The 24,345-nt window shown below is 31.4% G+C and overlaps 2 protein-coding genes across 5 annotated transcripts; one reads left to right on the forward strand and one right to left on the reverse strand.

The window, feature by feature from the left end:
* Positions 1-6,715: 6,715 nt before the first annotated feature.
* Positions 6,716-12,451, reverse strand: LOC101212671. Its single transcript, XM_011650625.2, has 6 exons — positions 12,151-12,451; positions 11,367-11,436; positions 8,842-8,955; positions 8,619-8,720; positions 7,226-7,312; positions 6,716-7,054 (listed from the first exon to the last, which is right to left on the reverse strand). Exons 1-5 carry the CDS (start codon positions 12,318-12,320, stop codon positions 7,268-7,270), a joined length of 501 nt encoding a protein of 166 aa, XP_011648927.1. The 5' UTR covers positions 12,321-12,451; the 3' UTR covers positions 6,716-7,054; positions 7,226-7,267.
* A 1,988-nt stretch (positions 12,452-14,439) lies between these two features.
* On the forward strand, positions 14,440-23,321 carry LOC101212907. 4 transcript variants are annotated; one of them, XM_004150731.3, is made up of 12 exons: positions 14,440-14,659; positions 15,348-15,437; positions 16,572-16,700; positions 16,942-17,239; positions 17,408-17,526; positions 18,390-18,522; positions 20,827-20,903; positions 21,206-21,403; positions 21,815-22,004; positions 22,119-22,291; positions 22,750-22,853; positions 22,931-23,321. In XM_004150731.3, the coding sequence occupies exons 1-12, from the start codon at positions 14,642-14,644 to the stop codon at positions 23,079-23,081; spliced, it is 1,680 nt and encodes a 559-aa protein (XP_004150779.1). In that variant the 5' UTR covers positions 14,440-14,641; the 3' UTR covers positions 23,082-23,321. The 4 variants fall into 4 exon arrangements, with proteins under 4 accessions (XP_004150779.1, XP_011648928.1, XP_031737386.1 ...); XM_011650626.2 differs by having other exon boundaries at positions 14,633-14,659; positions 22,756-22,853; XM_031881526.1 differs by lacking the exon at positions 14,440-14,659 and having other exon boundaries at positions 15,348-15,555.
* Positions 23,322-24,345: the final 1,024 nt, after the last annotated feature.

Raw genomic sequence — 24,345 nt, forward strand, 5'->3', positions numbered from 1 at the left:
CTCTTAGACAAGCTAAAAAAATTCTTAAATTAGACTTTTAGTTACAGTCTCTTGGGGTTTTTTAATATATTTTTAGTTACGTCTCTCTCGAGGGGTTGTCTTGTAAATTATTTTTATAAATTTGTTGTTTTTGAAATCTACTAGACAAAGCTCAAAATTGCAAAATTGTGCCATCAATGGTTTTAGAATTTTTTTACTATGTTCACGTAGTTTTTTCTCACAATTTTCACATGATACCCTTCCCGTTTACTGCAATACCAACTTTTCTATAAATTTGGACATTAATCTATCGTTGGGATCAAATGTCAATCGTTGTTGTGTCGTGACGGGTTTATTGTCGTGAAAGTAAAATTCAAAATTTCCAAAAAAAAATATCCTCTTGTACATACTAAAATGTAAATATATATAATAAGTTTTAACTTTGATTGATCATACGATCTTATGACAATACATTGAAAATAATTTGGGGAACAATTTCCAAATCCTAAGACACGTCATAATGCACACTACGAATGAATAAAATACTACATGATTGAAATATTTAGAAATAACACCACACACCCTTCAAACCTTACATCATAAAATTCTTTTCTAAAGCCTGTCCAAATCTCCACCACCCATCACAATTATTTTATTCTGTTCAAATCATTTTAAATATATCTATACAAGACCCTATAAAAAAAAAGGAAAAAGATTGCTCATTCTTAAAATAAAATTGTAATAAAATCATATCTAAAGTCTTACGTTATGCACTTTCCAAGTTGATTTTGTTTCAAATTTCTCCAAAAAAATCAATAATTGTTCCTCATTATCCAATATATTCTATACATATTTGATCTTTTTTAGAAATACATTTGTCAACAATTATAATATTGGATTCTATATGTACTCAAGAATATATACGGCAATATATATTTAATAACTATGATACAATATATATATATATATATATATTTGTAGTATATTACAAATACATGTAATATGGACTTGAGATTTCAATAGAAAGATGATCAAGTTCAACTAGAACATAAAATAAAAGGAACAAAATCTCCTGAAATTAAAGAAAGTTGATTTAAAATATCCTACTATCAAATGGAATTAATAAATAACAAAAAGAATATTAATATTTAAAAGGAGATAATTAAATATTTTTAAATAATAATAGTGAAAAGGGTAATTGATAAGTTAAAATTAGAGCTAAGTGCTCTCAATAAAATAATTCAAGATTTGATGGTGTTCATTTCAAATTTAACAAATAAAATGTTGTATTTTAGCAAAAAAAGAAATCTAAGTATGAAAATTTATCAATTAAAATAAAATAATTTAAACTTATTTCTAGATGGATATCTAAATTAATAATTTAACTCCACTCAATTAAAAAAAATTAAAATTGTTAGAAAAAGTAAAAAAGAATACTACAAATTTAATCACACTTTTGAAGTTATAATCTTCATTTAAAAAAGAGTTGCATTGAATTTGAGCATAAAAATGAATATGAATATGAATATGAATGGAATAATTGGATTAGATTATTCCTTCATATCCTATTATTGTTAAGCAAACGAGCCTAAATCATATAAAGTTTTATTTCCATTTATATATTTTCTTAAAGACCTTTTATTTTCCATTGACCAAAAAGGTTAGATTCAAACCACACAAAACGCAATGATATAATAAGGTGCATGTGGATATAAATTAAAAAGTGGTACTATGTCAATTAATTTAAAAGTTAATAATAGATAATATTTTTTTTTTCTTTTATAAAAGAATGATAAATGAATTTCCATAAAGTCAATATAAGACAAAAGGGGATTCAACACTTTTGGTTAAGAATGCTTTTAACCTACTTCTTCTTATTGTTTCCCTTTTCTTTTCTTTTCAAAATAAATTTTAAAAAAACAATTTTATTTATTTATTTCTCTCTCAAATGAATGCCAAACTCTTAGTTTACCTAAAAACCCTAGAAAGAAAAAGATTGTCTTGTAAGAAAAAAAAAAAAAAAAAAAAACTCAAACCTTTTCCTTCTCATCTCTTTTCTAGAGTGGGTGTGGACCTTCAAAAAGGCACTTACTTGCTTCTATTATCTTTTCCCTAATAAGTAAAAAAACAAGTATATACAAATTTATCTTTTTCTTTGTACTTTACTATATGATCTTTTCTCAAAGCTTCATATTCCTTTCATTCAATTAATTAAGTTTCATTCCTTTTTTTTAATGGATAAATATATCTCAATCTATACTCTAAATTTAAGATTTATCAAACTTCAACTTTAAAACTTTAATTTTGAAAAGCATAATATATATTTGGATACGCTATATTGATACATACTTTTAATACACTTGAAACACTCGATACTAATATATATTTAATACACTACTGTTTTCCACTTTGGATATATTGATGTCCTTCTAATAGGTACTTGATACATGTGATATGCACTTAATATACACTTGGTACACATTCAATACACCTTCATATACTAAATATTTGAATTATGATAAAAGCTTTTGAATTTTTGTTAAAGGATATATATGAGGAAAAGAAACATATACTATTATAACGTAACTCAAACTAAAATAAACTATATCTCAAACACAAACTATATAATATAACCCAACTACAATAACTTACATCTTGTCCCAAACGCCCCCTAAAAAGTGTTATGTATTTTTTGTCCTAAAGTTGATAAAGATCAACTAATTTACAAAAGTGTCACATTGCTTTATTTACCCAAGTGCCATTAGGCATACTTAGTTGATTATCATTAAATTAAAAGATTTTAATGTTTTGTCATTTTCAACATTTATAATATGTGTATCGAGTTTATCAAGTGTGTCAAGTGTATATAAGGTATATCACTTAAGTAGTACTTAATTATTTTTTTGTCATATCTGCAAAGCGAGAAAAGTGTATGACAAACTTACAAATCCCTAACTTAAATTGTCCACCACTACAATTTCTCGTGCATTTAGTTACACCCTTCGTTAACGGTTATATTTCATTTAGAAAAATCTTGTGTAAAAATTATTGTTACATTGATTAGACCGTTAAAGTTCGATCAAAAAACAATTTAGAGTTATATGGGTAGAAATTTTCATTTAGGATTGTCCATGCATTTACTCTGATAGTCCATTTTGTAAAAATGACATTCGAAGAAGTATCCACATGTTTGAGAATTAATGTATAGATGCTTTTGATATGCGTGTTGTAATAAATACCTTTAAATTAATTTATTTAAGAAAACTTAAAGAGTTTAATGGACTAAAATTATTAAGTTTCACGCATAACCAGTTGGAAAAGTATAGAAGGTGGATATTGATATACGCATGTGAAAGTTTTAAGTTTAAATTGATATAATTATTTATTCAAAATGTTAAATAATAACGGTATTCAAAGCTTGAGGATAAAAATTATCATTTGTCCATCTTTTAAAAAAAAATTTAAAAAAAAATCTACCTAAATATACCCCTAAAAATGAAATATATATATTCATTTTCTTTTACAACATCATGAGATAGGGAGATGAAACCTAGACCTAAAAGTTGATAATAAAAGCTCATCCCATATAATTATTTCAAAATATATCTCAAATAAATTCGATTAAATATTTTTTAAAAGATATAATAATTTCAATTCATGTTAGTGTTTTATCACTACTTAGTACTTAATAACTTCACTTTGAATCTATGCGCATGTCACATACATATTTGAAATGATAACATCTAATCTCCATTAAACAATTTACGTAGAGCTAGATTAATATATATCAAGATCTCTCTAAAAAGTCGAAATAGATGTTTTTCATAATTAATCAAACTGGAATAACTTTGAAGTAGATAACTAATCATGCTCACTAAAAGGGACGGTAGTTTTTAGATCAATCCTTTTATGGATCTTGTTCATGAGATTGGATATCTATTAGATGATATATGACGTTAGTTTGCTTCCTTCTTTAATTCGGTTTATCTATCATGATTGGAACAATGTTGTTCACAAATTGGGTAAATGTGGATCTTATCGTGTCGTAATTTTTCAAATTAGTAAATTTGTTGTTGTGTTTCGGATATCCCAAATTTGATCAATGGGTTTAATAAATAAATAATGAAGTAAGATTTAAAGAAATAAATAAGTAATTCATTATCATTTGTCCTACTCGTTTGTGTTCATCAAATGAGAGGAATAAATTAAAACCATATAATAAAGATAAAGTTTTTCTTTTTCAATAGGGAATTTGAGCATTAAATAATTAAGATGAGAAACATGCATATGACAAACTACAACATACCCTTTTATAATTTGTTTTTCTTCTTAATATTTTGGTAGTAATCTTTTTGCAGATTTGGAGGCTTTTAATGGAACCATGCTTACCTGTTCCCTCTCCCACCACTATCATTCAATTAATAATTCTCACAACTTTATTCACATTTAATAATTCAACTAACTATATTAATAGTTTCTTTTCTTTTCTCTCTCTCTCTCACCTTTTCTTTCCCTCACTACAATACTTAATTTGCATTAAATAATATATCACAACTTTTCCCAATTAAGACCCTATCATTTCATAAACCTTCTTCACTATCTTCCAAATAAATAGAATTACAACCAACCATATATATATATCATCATTTTAACTCTCTTTTTTTTCTTTTTTCTTTTTAAAAAACAAAACAGTAATTAGTTCAATTATTGTTTTCATATATATTACAATAATAGGACAAAATAAAAGTGATGTGGTTCATATAAGAAATCTAACATCTTTCTTCGAGAAAAAGAAAGAAAAAACGACATATGTTGCATGTATTCTATTATTTTGTTTGCCTATTGAATAAACATGTCATGTTAACCATTTAGTTACACAACATAGAGTGTAAATTAGTAACCATGACATAGAATTTTATCTACAAAAATGACTTTTGGTCTATGCATTATTAATCTATAATTTTGTCAAAGTTTAACTTAATTGTGATATGAGAGGTTTAATTATCTATAATTTGTTGTACTCAACACCATTTGGGATTGGATCAAACAGTAGAGCTCAACTAACAGCCCATATTGGACTTGGATATATGGCCCAGCCCAACCAAATGAAGCCTAGTCTTGTAGGATTGGGCCACTCACCAACGAAGGGCCCAAAACATAGAGATGGAATAGGAAATTCAGTTCAATCCAATTCAATTGAATCTAATACATTCACTTCATTGTTCTCAATTTGTTCTGTACAAATCTTAAATTTAATTTTACTCATTGAGCTCATGTTGGTAAGTGTCTTCTTTGAAGTTTGTTTCCCTTGTGGAAGAATCTCATGGCTAATTCATCTTTCTTTTGTTATCCCTACGTTTGTTATTATCTAACATTGCAATCTACCCCAGATTCCTACCAATTATGCCATCCGAAAGTATCAAGTTTCTTCCATCCTTTGATGTTGTATTATGTTCGGTTTTTCTAATAGTATATCAACTTTGACTTGTATTAATTTGGTATATGATTTTACACCATGAGCCTAATTCCATAAGAAGTTTCGTAAAATAGAATAAAAAAACACGTACTAAGTAATGAAATGAAGAACGATGCGACGAATTGAAAAAGAAAACTAAACCGGAAGTTTGATGAGAACAAAAGGACAAAATAATTCTCAAACCAAATAGGAAAAGATAGAACCACGATATTGAAGACAATAAAATCTACAGAAGAAAGGAAGTAAATTAAAAGATGAAGTAAACGGTGGGAAAATATGAAGTTGTTGTCGAAAGTAAATACGGAAAAAATTGAAGAATTGGTTGTCGACGCCGGACGAAAGGTTTGAGAATATCGATGTGATGTTGATAATATGTTATACGATTATAATTAATTACTATATAATTCTATATTAGAAAATATTTTGTTTTATACTTAGTTAAAAAACTATTTTATTATTATCAAATTCATAATAAAATGAAATAAAGTTATCAAATTCATAATAAATTGAAAGGAACGTGAAGAAATAATTTAAATATATTTTTTTTATATAAATTTTTGTTTAGGACATTCGTGAAACTCCATATTCGATTTAGGTCTTTTGTCTAAATCTTAACAAAAGTAAAGTGTAAAGTTAATGAACATAGATTAATTAATTAAGTTTACTCTATAAACGTGATTAATTAATTGATGATTAATGTCGATTTAATTAATCTCAAATCATTCGAGCTTATAATTAATATACTTATTAACTCAAAGGCTCACACCCAAGTTTTTAGAGAATACTTTGATTTGTTTAGATTAATTTTAAAAACATATATTAGTTGTAATGATTAATACAAACTATAATTATAGACACATCATTATAAATATGGTTATAACTAAAAATATTCATGTGACAAATGTTATTCAAATATTAAATTAATATAAGTTTTAAGTTCTGTATTGGTATGAATAAAATTTATATTAAAACTATAGTTTAAAGGGTAAGAGAAGAATAGGATTCAAATATATATTTGATAAAAAAATATTTAATTAAGGAAATTATTTGTTACTTAATTTTAATTAAAGTAATAACCCTCCTTCAACAAATAATTAAATTAATATTATCACAGAATAGTTCTGTGGTCAACAAAATTCTACACAGAAAAGTTGTCTATTAAAAACTAAAGTTTTTCCCTCCCAAATTCCATTCTTCAACAAACACTACACAAGTGTACTTGCCATGAGAAGAGATCTCTAAGGAAGACATTTTGGAAGGTAACCAACAATAACAGGAATTCAATAGAAGAATCATCAAAGCTAATTCATCTGAATTTTCATCTGAATTCTAATCTATGCTTACATTACAACGCTGTTGTTTGCAAATATTGGAAGATGAATCAGCTTATAGACAACGACAGTCTATTTCTTTTTCTTTTAAAAAAAGAGACAAGCTTCTTTTCACCAAATAATTGTACAGAACTATGGTGGTTTTTCCTCTCCTTGGAAATGAAATCTTGTACTGATTTTTAAAAAAACAAATGGTAGTACATATAATTGTATTGCAAATAGAATCTTCAAAACAAAGTACCATGAACCTGCTGCTTCATCTCACCGCCTTCACAATTAAATGAAAATCTTTGTATATGAAATGTGAAGAAATCAAATTAGACTTCAAAGGAGAAGAGAATATCCTCAACACCAGATTTTTTTTTTACAGCAAACAAGCAATGACTTGCTTGAAAATGTTCTTAACATGCTAAATTTTCAAGGGTCGACAAGAGAATACCTCTTTCATTCAAAGATCTCCTTTTCCCCTCGAAGATGCCTCTTACCGTATGAAGAAGTTGATAAGGATGCTGAAGTAGTCAGCCAACTGAAAAATAAGCGAAGAAAAAACATAATATTGGATTATTGGGCTATACACATGTTGGTCATCACATCTCCGGATCTATATAGACCGTAGTGTTACATTTTCACTAAAGCTTGTTCACGGTTCATGGAACACAGTAACTGGAAAATAACACACATTGGTCATCACATCGCATCACATATCTATATACTGTAATGTTATGTTTTCATTTTTAGTTTCTTTGTTTATAAAAACTAAGCTTGTTTACTGTTTTTATGGAAACTTGAAAACTTACACATACTTAAAAACAAAAGCTATGTTCTGTATAGCTCCTTTCAAAACTAAGATTGTTTCCTATTTCATGGAAACTTATTTGAAAGCTTAGAGAGATTAACAAAAGCTATACTTTTGATAACTGCTCTCCTTTTAAAATTCAGGTAGATTAGAAAGAAAAGAAAATGGTGGTGGCAGAAACCAAAAACAGAAAACTGAAGGCTACCAAAAGAAAACTCGAAAGAAGGAAACATAATCGATGAGTCCTAAATTTCTAAAAGTTCAAAACCCAATAAAAGACTATTATCTACATTTTCTTTAAATAAAAAAACCACTCAGTGAGAAAGATGAAAGGATACAGAAAGATGTACAAAAATAAGCCAAAACAAAACAACACTCACACCCAATTATAGAAAGGAATTCAATCCATAAGAATAATGGTAAGCTATATTTACAACACAAAACAAAACAAACAAACAAACAAAAGTGTTATTAACAAACGCCCACGAGAGCAATTAAGCCTAATCAAATCCCAAAGATCCTTTCCAAACCACTCCACCTATTGAAAAAAAGCTACTGTACTTCTCAAGCCACATGCTCAACAACAAATCAAAAAAAGAAGACCAAACAAAGAAACTTTAAGGAGGATTCAAGAGCACCTCCTCAAACATCGAACACCAACCTCTAGGATAGAAAGAGAAGAGAAGCTCGAAAATATTTGATCCTAAATAGCTTAGGGAGCCTAAAACTGAGAGACAAAAGAGGTTACTAATTATTAGAGTCAAAAGCTTTAAAACCCGGTTACTTTTGTCCAACCCTTCGACATGTGATGAAGCTTCCACCTCCATGTTCACTCAAATGAAAAATGGAGACTACCTCCTAACCTTATAAAATTTGGTAGTTAATAATTTTTCCAAGTTTTTTAAGTTAACACTCCCAATCATATAAAGGAATCAACAAATGTTCTAAACCAGCATAACCTTGTTGACGGTAAGAAGGGGAAACAAGAAGGGGGACACAGGGTTAAATTAAATGTCAAGAGGCTATAACTTTTCACCTGAGCTAGAATTCCTTTTCCGGTTCGACCTTCAATGACAAGCCCAGCCGTCAGACCGATCATTGCCCATGCTCCATTAATTGCTTCTATTTGACGTCTTCTCTGCATTTACATTTTCACAACATTATTTGTCGTCATTCTCTTCTCCAAAAAGATCTTGGGGAAAATATCCATATTGTTTGTAAACAAGTTTTGCATCATTGATGATGATCACTTCCTTTACCTTGAACTTCTCTTTTGCTTTGATCTTTTCCATTTCTTTCGCTGCCATACGTTTGGCTTCCAAAGGGTCAACCATAATCACCTGCTTGATTAATCCATCCCTACCAGGCGAGACCTGAACAATTGGCATGATATGTTTGTTGTAGAATAAAAACACACAAACAACTTAGAAAGTGACTTTAATTGGAGAACAAGAATTAAACCATTCAAGTTAAATATAATAAAGGGGTTCCTATACTGTATTGTTCAGGTATATTAAATTACATGAAGTAAACGAGGAAATGCATTGCAGCTTCATAAAAAAGGGTACAAAAGTAGATTAAGCATTCAATCACAGATTCTCCAAAGTAAATAAAATTAATAAGATCGAACAACTAGCATAGGAAGAAACAGAACGATAATCTCAACTGCAATAGACTTAAATCTAAGGAACCAGACAGACAACCTCATCAAATTTTGTTGCAATCTAAGAGATGCTGAAAGATAGATTACATTGGTTGTAGTTAGAGTGAAATATGAAATAACTTTCTTACTTCATTTGATACCATAGATACAATAGAGTTCAATATATATGTCCAAACATAGCTTACAAAAGACATACATGGAATCCCTAAATAAAGGCTAGTAAATTACAAAACCTTACAAAAGACTAATAGGGTTCAATAGTTACATATATAGTATAACACTCCTCAAGCTGGAGGACATATATTAATCATGCCCAGCTTGTTACAAAGGTATTCGATTCAAACTCCATTCAAAAATTTTGTATAGATATCCCCTAATTGTTCTGTAGTCTTCACATATCCAATAGACACCAAACCTTGTTGTATTTTTCTCTAAACAAAATGACAATCAATTTCAATATGTTTAGTACACTCATGAAATACTGGGTTAGATGCAATTAGGAGAGCTGCTTGATTGTCGCACCACAACTTAGTCAAAATTGTAGTATTAAAACCCAACTCATTCAAGAGTGGATGTAACCACATTATTTCACACATTGATTGTGCCATTACTCTATATTCTGACTCAGCACTTGATCATCTTACTCTTCCATGAAACCAAATTGCCTCTAACAAAAACACAATACCCAAGAGTCGTTCTTCCGTCTTCTTTTGATCCTACCCAATCAGCATTTGAAAAATGTTCAATGTTCATATGACAATGATCTTTATATAAGATCCTACGTCCAGATGCAGCATTAAGGTAACATAGAATTTGCTGTACTACATCCCAATGTTTCACTGTGGGTGAAGTCATAAATTGACTCAAAATACTTACCGAATAAGCTATGTTTGGACATATTATTGTAAGGTATTTTCACTTCCCAACCAATCTCATATATCTCTTAGGTTTCTCAAATAGTTCTCCATGTTTTAACATTTGTAGACCAGGCATCATTGGAGTACATGGCTTGGCTCGCACTTTTCCTGTCTCAGATAGAAAATCAAGCACATATTTTCTCTCTGACATAAAAATACCCTTCTTGCTTCTCAATACTTCAATGCCCCAAAAGTACCTCAGCACTCCCAAATCTTAAGTGTGAAATTGACTTTAGATGAAAGATTTGAAAGACAATATACATGTTGTCATTGCCACTTACAACAATATCATCAACATATACAACAAGTAGAACAATTCCACTCATAGATCTTCGATAGAAAACTAAGTAATCCTATTTACTTTTCTTCATTCCAAACAGATCAAGTGCTTTACCAAAATTTTCAAACCATGCATATGGACTCTGCTTCAACCCATACAAGAATTTCCGAAGGCGAAACACTTTATTGTTCTCCCCCTGAGCAACAAACCCAAGTGATTGCTCCATATAGACTTCCTCCTAAAGATCACCGTGGAGAAAAACATTTTTAATGACAAGCTGATGTAAAAGCCAATCTTGAGATGCTGCCATAGAAATGAATAACCTAAGATAAATAAGCTTGGCAACAGGAGAGAATCCATCAAAATAGTCAACCCCATACATCTAAGCATAACCTTAAGCAACAAGGCATGCTTTTAAACGAGCTATTGATCCATTGGGATTAACTTTAGTTGCAAACACCTATTTGCACCCAATAGTCTTATTTCCTGCCGAAAGAGATACTAAATCTTAAGTACCATTATCATCTAAGGCATTCACTTCTTCAATCATCGCATTGCGCCACCCATAATGAGACTAAGCTTCATGAATGGTCTTAGGTATCAAGACAAAGTCAAGAAATTTAACAAACGAACATGTAGGAGATGATAATTGGTCATAAGAGACGTACATGAAAACCCTACATAAAGACTAATAAATTACAACAAAGGACAAAAGACTAATAAGCTCCTACAATTACATATATACTATAACGATATTCAAATCCAAGTGAGTGTGGGGAAAATTTCTCTAAATATATGTTACCATAAAGGATCCCCCCACACACCCCCAAAATTAATCTGTATGACATACCTACAAAATCTTTGACCATATTCAAACCAAATATATTGCCATTAAACATGTAGAAGCCTTGAGTTGAAGCGTACATTAGAGATTCGAAATGCTTGACCCCTCGTTCTACGAGTACTTCTGCCAGCATCCCTACTCCAACCCAACCTGGAAGGAAAAGGAACTATCAAGAATGATACAGCAATTAACAGCAACAAAATACTATTTCATGAAAATTAAATTGTTAAAAAAATCAAAGATCGAGGCAAAAAATAAATTAAACAAATTTGTTGAGTATTGTTTCAGTTCCTTGGTCTTTGCCTATTTGTTAGATGATACTTCAAAAACAAAAGTTGTAACATTTCCCATGACCATCATGCTCCTTTTGACCGGATCTTTGTTGATATCATTTGGAAAGCCAAGGTGTCGAAAAAGGTGAAAGTTATCAGAGGATGTGTATTCAAACAAAACAAAATACTAATGATCGGCTACAAAAGATTCCAAGATCATGTTTACAAAACTAAATGCGTTAACCAATAACCAGAGCAAGGAACTCAATAATTCCAAAACGTCTCAGAGCAATCCAAACTCTAATGACAAAAAGAGAGAGAGAGAGAGAGAAGAAAAGAGAAGCTTCTATTCATCACTCTGTAACTTGTAACATTTTCCAGAAACCATCAAACACCAATTGGAGCAAAGACTTTGACAAAATATAAAAGTTTAGACACAAATCCCCAAATTAACATAGAAACCCATCGTCCTTGAAAAGCAAGAAAAGAATCCCAATTACAAAGATAGAATCCACATGGTACGAAAAAGGGGGAAACCCCATGAATTAGATCGATTGGAGAAATGGGTATCTGAGGAAGAAGGCGAAATTACCTGGAGAAAGTAGCAGAAGGGAGAGTATGGCGAAAAGAGAGGTATTGGGAAGGCGGAAGGTTTCCTCCATTGATGGGGAGAATCAGCGCAGTGGAAGCAGCAGCCATGTCCAAAGTGCAACGCCTTCCTGCATGGATGCTTATCCATTTATAGATTTGAGATGCCCACATCAACACATTATCTTATAGAGAATGACATTTGTGCAATGACGCTCACTGATGGCTGTACAGAGCTTGTTCTAATCCAATCAAACGGATATATCTAATATTGCTTGCCTCCACCATATTGGAATGAAATGAAATTGAATTGGTTGACTCGAAATTGGGCTTTCCCCTAAATTTTCAGTCGCTTTACTCATTTAGATTTGATACATTTTTTACCCTTACGCCCTTTCCAAACAAAACTACTTTTCGGCTCTTCGGGACAATCAATTTTTCTTTTTTTTTTGTCTTTGGGATGCTTTAATTTTTTTAAATTTAGAATTATCATATTTGATTTAGTCTTTTTTAGAATCATTTTACAATATTAAATATATTATATTAAATTTATAATCGGTTTTATAACTTTTATAATTATTATAATAAATAATACACCATTATATCTGCATTTCTTATTAGAATATCATTCATTGTTGATTTATTTTAACCTGTTATTAAGTTGAAGCTAATAGGGTAATATTACAGTTACTAATTTCTACGATTTTACTTTATTCAATTTTATCTTAACTCAGTATAAAATTTTCTCAAATCTATTTTCTGACGCTGTCCACCTTACAATTTTTTCTTTTTTTTCATTTGATATTCTGATTTTGTTCTTCCCCATTCCATCTCGTTCGAGTATATTCGATAAGTTTGAATTTTTTTTTTGTTCATATTTCTTTATTCTTCATATTTAGTAAATTTTTTCATATATATTTTAAGTTTAATTTTCTGTTAAAGTGTTCGTACACTGAAGGTTGAGTGACTTCAATATTTTGGTCATCTTCTTCATTTTTTTTTTTGTTTTTTAAATGTTCCGTCAACAATTATATATCACTATATTATCTAATTATTTTATGTAATATATTATATATATACATCTACACATTTTTAATAATATATAAGTTATTATTGATTGTAAGGGCATATTCGTTTTATTAGATGTGTGTCCAAATTTTCATACATTGTTAGGCCAATTAGCAATTTTAATTTAATTGCAACCATTTGAGGAATATGTATCCTTATAGTCAATACCAAATCTTTGTGAAAAAAAACTATGCAACTAATTTTGCTTTATATCTAGTAATCTCATTATTTTTATTTTTTATTTACACAAATACTCATTTATATCCCACAAGTTTGACATCTTTTAGTGTTTAGACTACCGGTCCAAAAACTTGACTTTTTGAAAGTGAGTTTAATTATGCTTTTTTTGTTCTTTTCACAAATACCACTTTTTTTCTCTATCGACACTCTTCAAGAAATGTTGGTTTGGGATCCTCATTTTCAGATATAATATCAACAACAACATTATATGCAAAAATGTTATCAACAACTACATTAGTTATGTTCCATATATTTCCTATCATGATATAGTTTATCGAAATCTCATTATTATCCTTAGTTGTTTTATCTTTTTCAATAGTCTTGTCAAAAGTCAAATTTTGGGTTTCTTCTGCAATATCCATATTCTTTTTCGATGATTTTTATCTTTGAAATTCATTGGTCTACCGCTTATAGCGTGTTCCAGATTCATGAACGACAACTTATTGTGTTGGGATATCAATTATTTGTGGAACATTTGTAGCTGCTAAATGTGATTTGGTTACTTTCTTTGCATCCACAAATGCACGTTTTTCTATATTGACAAATGAATTATTTTTTTAACTTCAAGTTCACATTGATCTCTACGAAGATCTAAATAAGACCCAAAAATTGGAATCAAAATATATTTCTTTTGCATTACGGGATAAATAAAAAAAAAAAGGAGATGTTCTAACTAATTTTTAATTATATTTCTTTTACGAACGGATAACTAATTTGGTAAGATTTCTACTAATTATTTCTGCCTGAATATGAAAACTTATGAAGATGTGTTTGTCTAATGTTGCTCAAATAATAGAGACCAATTTTACAACTTTACCTAAAAAAAGAAGTAACTGTAAGTAATAAAACGACCAAAAATACTTACAAATATAAATAGTAAAATGTGAGAAAACTATCATATGTGTTTGAACCACACGAATAATAATGTATTGTGGTCTGTTTGTACTCTTAAGAAAGAGAACTCAAAGGCCAAAGGGTTAATTTGAAACTTGAAGGATCAACTGCACATATTTTAGAAAACTCTTAGTACTAAAAAAAATGTTGAAGTGAAATTATACTCTACAAAATTTCCCATGAAATGCGTAGAGAGCTTTAAATAAGTTTCTTCTACAAATTCTGCCGCTCAAATTCCACTCTCTTCCTTACTTCCTTCTTCAACTTCTTCTTTACATTTCTGCTGCGTTTCAATGGCGACTGACAATCAGGTTAAAAATAAAACCATTCTACTGCTCCAAATTTCTCCATTTCATTCTCTTTTCTTGCTATTTACTTTTACACTTCACTTCCTTCATGCTCATCGGGGGAACTCTGTCGCTGCTGATCTTTCTTTCTTATTCCCTTTCTTTTTACAATGTTTTCATTTCAACTGTACAGGAGAAACTGTTTCTCAACCTTACTTCACTTCTTGCTCCTCTCTGTTCTTGTTTGTTTGGATTCTTGGGCGATTTCTTCTGTTATAGTTACTTCTTTTATTGGTGGGGTTTTGATAGCTTGTTATGTAGTGCGCGAACGATGGGTTCTTGGGGCATCTTGGAAATGAAAATTTCTCTTGGTTGGCTAAATGGGTTCGTCTTGATTTCAGTTCATTGCAGTATTTTTGTCCCTTACCTTTGCTTCTTTTTTTATTGTCGTTTCTTATTTCGGAGTTCAAGAAGGGATTGGATGTTAAATTGTTATGGGTTGGTTTCTTGGCCATTTTTTTTAATGTTTTTTTTACCAAAGAATTGGAGTGGTAAAACCTTGCAAAGTCATGGAACTCTATTCACATGTTTCTATGATTCTATAAATTAATCAGTTCAATATGTGAGCTTAGTCAAGCAGTTGATGTATTTCTATTCTAAAGAAAAACTGATTAGTTATAAACTGTTTGTTGCATTTGCTTGTGTGTTGCAGCCTTCCTCATCTGATGAAGTGAGGGATGATGACGGTCGCTTTCTATTTCTTGCATTGGATCGAAATGACCGTCTTTTCGACAAAAAGAAGGTGAAATATGAATTGCCAGATTTTTTTTGTATACACTGCTATCTTGGTCAGGAGAGTGCAGAAAGTGAGGGGAAATTACAAGCAAAATCTGGATGAACAAGGAGTTCACAATTAGGAAGTTAATACCTTTATTGACAAAAAATTTTAGTTCATCTTTTTTCTGCATTCATTGACTTTCTAACTTTTTTATTGATACTTAATGATAAGATTGACACATTCATGTGAATAATGAAGATGATTAGATCTATGCTCTAAAGTTAAGCAATAACAAAGAAGAAACTAGAAACATGTGGTTTTAATGAAAAACCCTTGCTAGTTGCAGTATTAATATTATTGTTTAGCAAAAAGCTAGGACATCCATAAAAGAAGTTTGATGTGTAAAAAACGTTGAACCAGGAGTCCAACCTCAATATGCGAACCTTTACATCAAAGAGTAAACATAATTAAGACAAGAATTAAGAATAAAAGTTTACGAACAGAAGTCCATATTTATTAATTGATTATTCCTCCAAGTTTTATTTATTGAAATTGGCATGCTCCCAAACTCTTCTAACTAAGGGACTGGAGGCCCTTCCTTTAGTGTGCTTATTTTTTGGATGCCTATATGTTCTTTCATTTTTCTCAATGAAAAGTTGCCTTGGACCTCTCCTAACTAAAAAACCGATGCTGACATTCAAGTGAGTTCTACAATGGATCATTTGCATTATTGTTGTCTATTATTTATTTGCATTTAATCTTTTCGATTTAGATTTCCCAAGAAATTGCATAACTTTGAAAGTCTAAAGAACCTTTTTCCCTAATTGAATATTCTAGTATCCTGTTTTGATATCGTAAATTGGGTTATAAGGCGTGGAGATGTCAAACCATCCAGGAAGTGTTCCCGCATAAAGGAAGTGCAAGGCAATGTCCCTCATGGTTTTCTATGCCATTTATATTTTCTAACATAAATCAAATCAACAATCAACGTAGGAAGTTTAATCTATGCAATCGAACTAGGTGTATGTACATTTTTTATCTCATTACGTGTATTTGAGAATGCATGTTTGATCTGTTGGTCAACATTTAGTTTGGTGGACAATACTCTATCGTATGTTTGATTTACTGTTCCTTATCATTTCTTATGTTTTTCTGTAGAAATTATTAGAAAGACAGGGGTTCAAGTCTGAGAATCTCATTTACTTGAAGTGCTCTATGTGTCCTGAGGAAGTAGATACTGTACTGAAAGAGTTGGTACAAATATCAAGAATTATTCACTTAAATGAGGTAACCTGAGGAATTTCTCTAGGTCTATGTTTTCTTGTCTGTGTTCGGAAATATCTAAATTACTGCTATGCAAGATTTTACAGCTAAGATTCATTTGTGCATTCTCGTGTTTTATTTATTTATTATTTTTTATGTCCGTGAAGAGTACTATTTCCTTGTATTTGAGTATGAAATTTATCTAATATATGTATTGATAAATACTAAATAGTAACTGATGGCTACTGTAACATTTGAGGTGCAGCCTGAAATGTATTTTGGAGAAAATGACGAAGGTACACCAGTAGATTTCTACAGCCCCAGGAATGAAGTGGAGACCTTTGATTCAATAATTTCTCTTCTTGACCTCTCTCTCTCTAGTTGTACTCCTGCCCAATTCAGTGTCCTGCAAGAATTACGCAAGGCAGTTATTCATATGATCCATGAGTATGGAAATGTACACAGTATGGTGGCTAAAACTTTGGAAAACAGCTGTGAGAAAGGAAACTGTTTGTTAGAGTGGGGTGAGAGCAATGGTGTTAGAACAAGCTTGAAGATAGCTTGTAAGTCCTCACCATTACATTTTCTTGGCAATATTCGTATAATCCACATCTATTGATGCTTGATTTGATTTCGAATTGTTGTGTAATTATAAGTTGGAGACATTGGAGGTGCACCGAAGTTTCACAATACCAAACGATTGTAATTTGCATGCTTTATTCTTCATATAGATGTTGAAGGTGCTGGTCGAGGAACCATAGCCAAAGAAGATTTAGACGTTGGTGACACTGTATTGGAGATCCCTCTGGCTATTATTATTTCTGAGGAACTTGTGCAGAAAAGCACCATGGTAAGTTCATCGCTAAGAAGCTGTTGTAGTTGCTTAAATTTTAAGTAGTCTAGAACTTTCCTGATAAAAAAATAGGATCAAAATTCAAAATTAATCCTGGCCTTTATTTCTAATGAATTCAATTCTCATCACACAGATGCTTTTCAGTTCCCCATCTCATCTTTAACAATGTTCTGTTGCTTGTGTAAGTAAATGCTTATATCTAGAGTTAAAGTTGGTTTAAAGAATTTTTAGGGATTTTACATTTTCAAAATATTCTATCATTTAATGAAGCTAAGGAGAGAACTTTTCTCTCCACCAGTTAAGGTGCATTGACTGCCTTGTTCCTCCAATCATTCATGCTTTCACTATTGATTACAATAATTTTAGACTTTAAGTGATCTGGTTGAAGTTGCACCAATTTTGTGCAAAAAACTTTTCATAAGTATCTGCAGTTGGGATTGGTGCTTCCTCACATCACACTAGTTGCCATTCGTATAACCAACCATGCATAATTGTATTCAAGTTGCTTTTCGTTGATGCAACTGCTAGTTAATTTCTTTGGAAAAGCTAATGAGATAGAGCCTGGCCTAAGGTTTATAGATGAGGTACATTTCCAGATAGACCATTTCATTAGGAGACATTATTTCTCACCCCACTTGTCTTTAGATGGTCTTTGGATATGTAATCACATTGAGACATTGAGTATCAAACTATGGTAGTTAGAATTGCTATTTGAAGTGAATGGCGATAGTACAGGTTTCAGTATTATTATTATTATTTTATATTTTGAATTTATAGCATTAATGTAGAGATGGAGAAGTTTGTAATGAATGATGACAAAGAGAAGATAGAGCCATCATGACTTTATGCTTCAATTTCAGTATCCCGTATTATCAAAGGTTGAAGGCATGCTACCTGAGACAATGACGTTGTTATGGAGTATGAAGGAGAAGCACATTGTCGATTCCGAATTCAGGGTCTACTTTGATACATTACCAGAAGCATTTAATACTGGTATTACCATTACCTTTAGACTGTTCCCACTGAGTTTTGTATGTTCATTGTGTTCAGCATGAGATTTGGGTGTACACTTGTCAGATGATTGATTTTCCTTTCTGTAGTTTTTTCAGTTAGCAACTTAGCAGTTAGCACAATGGTCTTTTTATGTCTATTGCCATACCGCTGCATGCGAGTGTATAAATTTGTTTTGACCTTTATGTATGAATAAGGAAATAACTTGGCACCTTCTTTTCTTTGAGATGGAAACAAAATTTCATTGATGTAACAAAGTTTAAAAAGGCTAGTGGGTTGTAAAAATCGCTTCCAATTATAGAACAAATATCACAAAGAGAATGATCAAAAAAGAAAAATAACCATAGCTTCAAGTGACTGCTGTGTTCAAAATAAGGTCAATAAGTGCAGTACCTCTCCCTTTCAATTGAAAGTTTTACTATTCCTCTCAAGGCAAGTGGTTCAAAGGGAGCTTCTAGTGAAGTTCAACCATAGAGATTTTGATTTCCTTTCACCATAGTATCAAGTATTTTTCATTGAAATGTCTCCCCAAATACCTTGAAGTGATTGATGGAATTGTCATTGGGCCACCAATCAAGATGAGTGGGACACCATTTGTCACTAATAAGTTTGCTCCAAATGGGACCTCATCTGGCTATGAGAAACTGATCGTTTTTTCCCTGCAAATTCCCAAGGTGAATATCACCCTTAGAGATGGGACATGAAATCTTGTCCCAAGTAGCCAAATGAGGGGTGTTGGAAAATAAAAACATTTTCTTAACGGGACTTGGAAATTTTTTCGAGCATTTTGAATAAAGACATGTATCAAATGAGAGTTTGGTATTCTCCTTTGGTGTCTCCACCCTTTAAGCTTCTAACTTGATTTAGGGTCTCAAAAAGACTGCAGTTTGGGGTGACCAAGACGGAGGAGGCCAAGGTTGGAGGATGGTCATTGCTCAGTCACACGTCTGCAAATGTAGGCAGCAGATTGTGATGGAATTACTAACATTGATGCAACTTGCAAAGTAGCTCGGCTTTGCTCCAATTAACAATGGGAGTAGAGGAAGCTTAAATATTCTGATGACTAGGAAGAGAATAAGGTGGTGCCTGTTTCTGGACTTCTCTGGAGGAGCCTGCTAAGAGAATCTATCACCTCAAGTGAAAATAGTGCATCCGTAAGAAGACATTATTTCCTTCCTTTTCTGTATAGGAGATGTTATTTATCATCTTTGTGGGATATGTAAATATTAAACCACCAATTCATCCAAAAGCTTAAGCTGGTGGTTGAAGGCAAATTTAATTATATATCACCAACACTCCCCCTCACTTGTGGGCTTGAAATATTTGAAAGGCCTAACAAGTGGAATCAATTTTACCTCACTTTTGGGTTTTAAATATTTGCAAGGCCCAACAAGTGGAAATTGATTTTAATTGGGGAGGAAATGACAATGCAGGGGCTTGAACACAGGACCTCCCTGGACCACCTGCTTTGATACCATATTGAAAGGAGAGACAACGAGTTCACACCAATTTACGTGGGAACCCGAGTACCGGGAGAAAAACCACGATTGTTTGTTGTTATTATTTTCTAATGAATAAAACAATAGGTACAAGGGAGAATAAATATAGTATACAATGGAATAAAAAAGTAAAAGATTTAGGAAAATAAGGAAAACATTCTCATAATCTTTCCATAATTATTCTAGGATTCTAACAAGGAAAATGCCTAGAAAAAAGGAAAGAATTCCAACAGTAAATACAGAGTTTTTTGGGAAGGGAAGAAAGGCTAGCGCTGTCTCACGCCCTCAAACATTAATGGTTAGTTCTTGATGGAGGAAAAAGAGCTTTATGTTTAAATAGAAATTTTTTCCAATTTTCTATTGAATTTTTCTGGAAACCAGGAAATAGGAGTATAAGGAAAATTCAGGTGATACTCTACAAGTAGTGAAGCAGAGTTGGGAGTATCATATGGAAAATAATAGATATTGAGATCAACCCCAAGACAGATAATGATATTGGTATGAACAATGGCTCAGATACAAAGGAAGAAAGTCGTAGGAGATTTAACCTAAAAAAGAGTTCCATCATGCGAGGTTGTTTATCATAGTAATTAAGGTGGCTACTCTGTCTCACATGTTCTAGCCCTTCCTTTGTAATTAACTTTATGATTTCTACAGTCTTGACTTCTGAGCACTAAAGCAGAAAAATGACCAAATTATAGTTTCTTAAGTAACCTAAACCTAAATGTGTTTCGAAATTTGAAGTATTTTTTCTTTTTTGGTCTAATATTTTAAAAAAAGTTTGCAGGGTTAAGTTTTGGAGTTGGTGCAATGACAACTTTGGTCGGAACCCTACTTTTTGATGAGCTAATGCAAGCAAAAGAGGTTCAGTTCTCACAAACATTCTCGGTCATTATTTATATGTTAAAACACCTTCTAGTGGCAAATTATAGTTTCTATTCAATACGTTGTTGGAAAGTAATCTCACTACATGTTCTTCATATTTGCTGAGGTTCATGAAAGTATGGATAAATGCATCTATAGAAATAAAGTGAAAAGATAAAATCATTTCTCGTCTGGTAGCACATTTGTCCAATGTTTTTCTATTTCATTTTGATGGTTTGACTTTTGTATATCATAATTCAATATGCTACTTTGATTTATACGTAATGTTAACTTCTTTGCAGCACTTGCGCAAACAATACAATGAGTTGTTTCCTGCGTTATGTAACAACCATCCTGATATCTTTCCAGAGGAGTTCTACTCATGGGAGGAGTTCTTATGGGCTTGTGAACTTTGGTATTCAAATAGCTTGAAAATCATGTTCCCTGATGGAAATGTCAGGACTTGCTTGGTTCCAATTGCAGGTTTTCTCAACCACTCGGTATGTCTGATTCTCGCTTCTCATATCCCATACGCCATTTTCTCCTCAATGATGGGGACTTGGGGAGTGATTTTAATTGTGAAAATTGTACGAAGTGTAGTTCAATTTACTTGAACTAGTTTATCTTTAACTTCTTACCTCAAATTGATTTCCTTGTCTTTGTACTTTTTTGCCTCGGTTACTTGACTGCTTATAGCTTGCAATTTTTTTACTGTTCTACTGACCATAGATTCATGTTTCTTCGATGGATTTTCCCCCATTAAAGTTGGATGCCACTCTGATTTTTTCTTTCTCATTTCTGAGTTGTGTCACATTTCTTGTTTGTTTGTTTGTTTGATGTTTCTAGTATATTATTTTGAATTTGAGACCACATCTTCCTTTGCTTCATTGCTATTTGGTTCTTTGGGACAGTTGCATCCGCACATACTGCACTATGGCAAAGTTGATTCAGATACAGATTCCTTGAAATTCCGTCTATCAAGACCATGCCGTGCAGGAGAAGAGTGTTACCTTAGTTATGGGAATTACTCTGGGTCTCATTTAGTTACTTTCTATGGCTTTTTACCTGAAGGAGACAACGTAAATGATGTTATTCCATTAGGTAATTTCTAGTTCTGTCCAGTATACATTTGAATAGTGCTTCCTTTTACTTTATTATGCAATCTATGCTTATCTTTCTTATATTAATATTACCATTGTTTATTTGTGAGTGCAGACATTGACTTCGGTGATGATGATAACAATAACATTACGTCAGACTGGAGTACTCATATGGTGAGGGGCACTTGGTTGTCAAAGATCCAAAGCATATTCCATTATGGTCTGCCCTCACCGTTCTTAGAGTGTTTTCGGAAAGCTCTGTTCCCTGGATTACACACCAACTGTAAGGTAATTTTTCTTAGGGTAATTGCATTCAATAACACTTCAGAGATAATAATTAAGTGTATAGCAACATTTTAAAAGAATTGCTAATATACTAAAACCTATTAGTGATAGACTTTATCGTTGGTAGACTCCTATTAGTGATGTGCTCTACCACTAATAGACTCCAAGAGTTAGATATAAATTTTGTTATATTTGTAAATTCTTTTACATATTGATGCTTGTAATAAATCACTATACTCGTAACCATTTGGTTTGTGAAAATTAAGCTTTTAAGTTTCACCAATAACTTAACAAGTTTCTTTATATCATTATTTACTTTCTACCAACGTTCTGAAAAACCAAGCTATTTCTTTGAAATTTGACTAAAATGAAATCTTGTAATATAATATAGGCCTTTTAATTTATAGGATTTAGACTTTGTTTACATTGGTTATTATTACTTTTTTATCTTAAATCCGTAGCTACAGGGAAGCATGGAAGGTGAAATAGAAGTCCTCAATGAACTCCTCTCGATCTTTTCTGAAATGATGGAAAAACTTGAGGACGAGGATGAGGATGAAAGCCGGTAATGAAGTGTAAATGCAACTTCATTGAAGCAACTCTTTTCCATGGAATAAACTTGAATGTTTTGGTCTTTTGCAGGACAAGTACAGAATGGGATATAAAGTTAGCACTGGAGTACAAAGATCTACAAAGGAAGATAGTTTCCTCATGTCTGACTTCATGTCATTCTGGTCTCAAGATGGTGGAAATTGCATTATGCGATTGCATGAAAGAGGACACTCGAGGCTAAAAACACGAACCCTTCCAATATATGCTTGTTTGCGGTAAGCCATTGTTTAGATTTTTTCATAAAGGATATTGCTATAGGGTGCTTGTATCCAAAATTAGGCCAAAAGGTGGATGAATGGCAAGTGATTGACCGATGATCTGATCATGTTGTGAGCTTTGTCTGCATAGCCATGTATGGATATTAAACAAATAGAAATTTTTGAGCTTATAAGAATGCAATTTTGACTGAGGCTGATTTCAACTGTTTCCCTTCTATGAAGACACTGACCCCACACACACAAAACAAAGCAAACTAGAGAAGCTTAATGTTTTATTTTTGTTGAATGGATGTTTCAATCATTTTAGGTATGAATTGTAATGCTTAATGCTTTACTTTTTGTATGTGGTCCATGTCATTTGCACCTAATAAACCTCATAAAAAAGATTTGGAATTGCGAATATTCTATTGGTTTTTAATTTTGTTATATGAGAATGCTTCTCCAAAATCTCACTTGTAGAAGAAGATATGCAAAGTTTTGTTATTAGGTTAGTGAAAGGAGAAAAAAGTTCTATCACCGTTACGATTCTTCCATTAGATATTAATAATCTTCTTGGACAATAGTCCTCTCATTTAAGAACAAAATTGTCAATAGTCTTAAATGCTTGGTTCTTTACTTAAATGTTCTTATTCACCCGTAGTTTTTCTCCATTAATTATACCAAAATTTTGACATTGTATCCTCATTTATCAATACCAATTTAATTTGACAGTGAAAGAAACTTTAATAATTATAACTTAAATAAAACTTTAAACTATACCGAAGTCCAATAATAATGCATATAAATGCACTTTCTAACTCTATCTGTTACTAAACCCATAAAATTTGATGTAGATAAGAAAATATTTGTTTAATTAAGGGAGAGAATTTGTTCATTTTTTTAGAAGGATATGTAAACTAACATGAGAATCATACCTTCATTTCAAATAAACTATAATGTAAAATTTAAATTAATCTATAAGTTAGATTGAAAACAAATATTCCTTCTTAAAGTTCAAAGTGTTTTTCCTACTCATAAAGTTGTGATTATATTTAAAAAATGTAATTCCCAACTCCACCAACTAACTTTCTTTGTCATCCAATGTGACAATGATAGATAATGGGTTGAATATTGAACAATGAATGCCAACCATTAGTTTTTCAATTTATTTTCTTGAAGTTTTCTTTGACTTTTTCATTAAATAAAGAATTTTAGAATAAATAATCAATTTTGTGTTCAAGGGTGAAT

Source organism: Cucumis sativus, chromosome 2 (assembly GCF_000004075.3).
Source record: "Cucumis sativus cultivar 9930 chromosome 2, Cucumber_9930_V3, whole genome shotgun sequence".
NCBI classification, from domain to species: domain Eukaryota; kingdom Viridiplantae; phylum Streptophyta; class Magnoliopsida; order Cucurbitales; family Cucurbitaceae; genus Cucumis; species Cucumis sativus.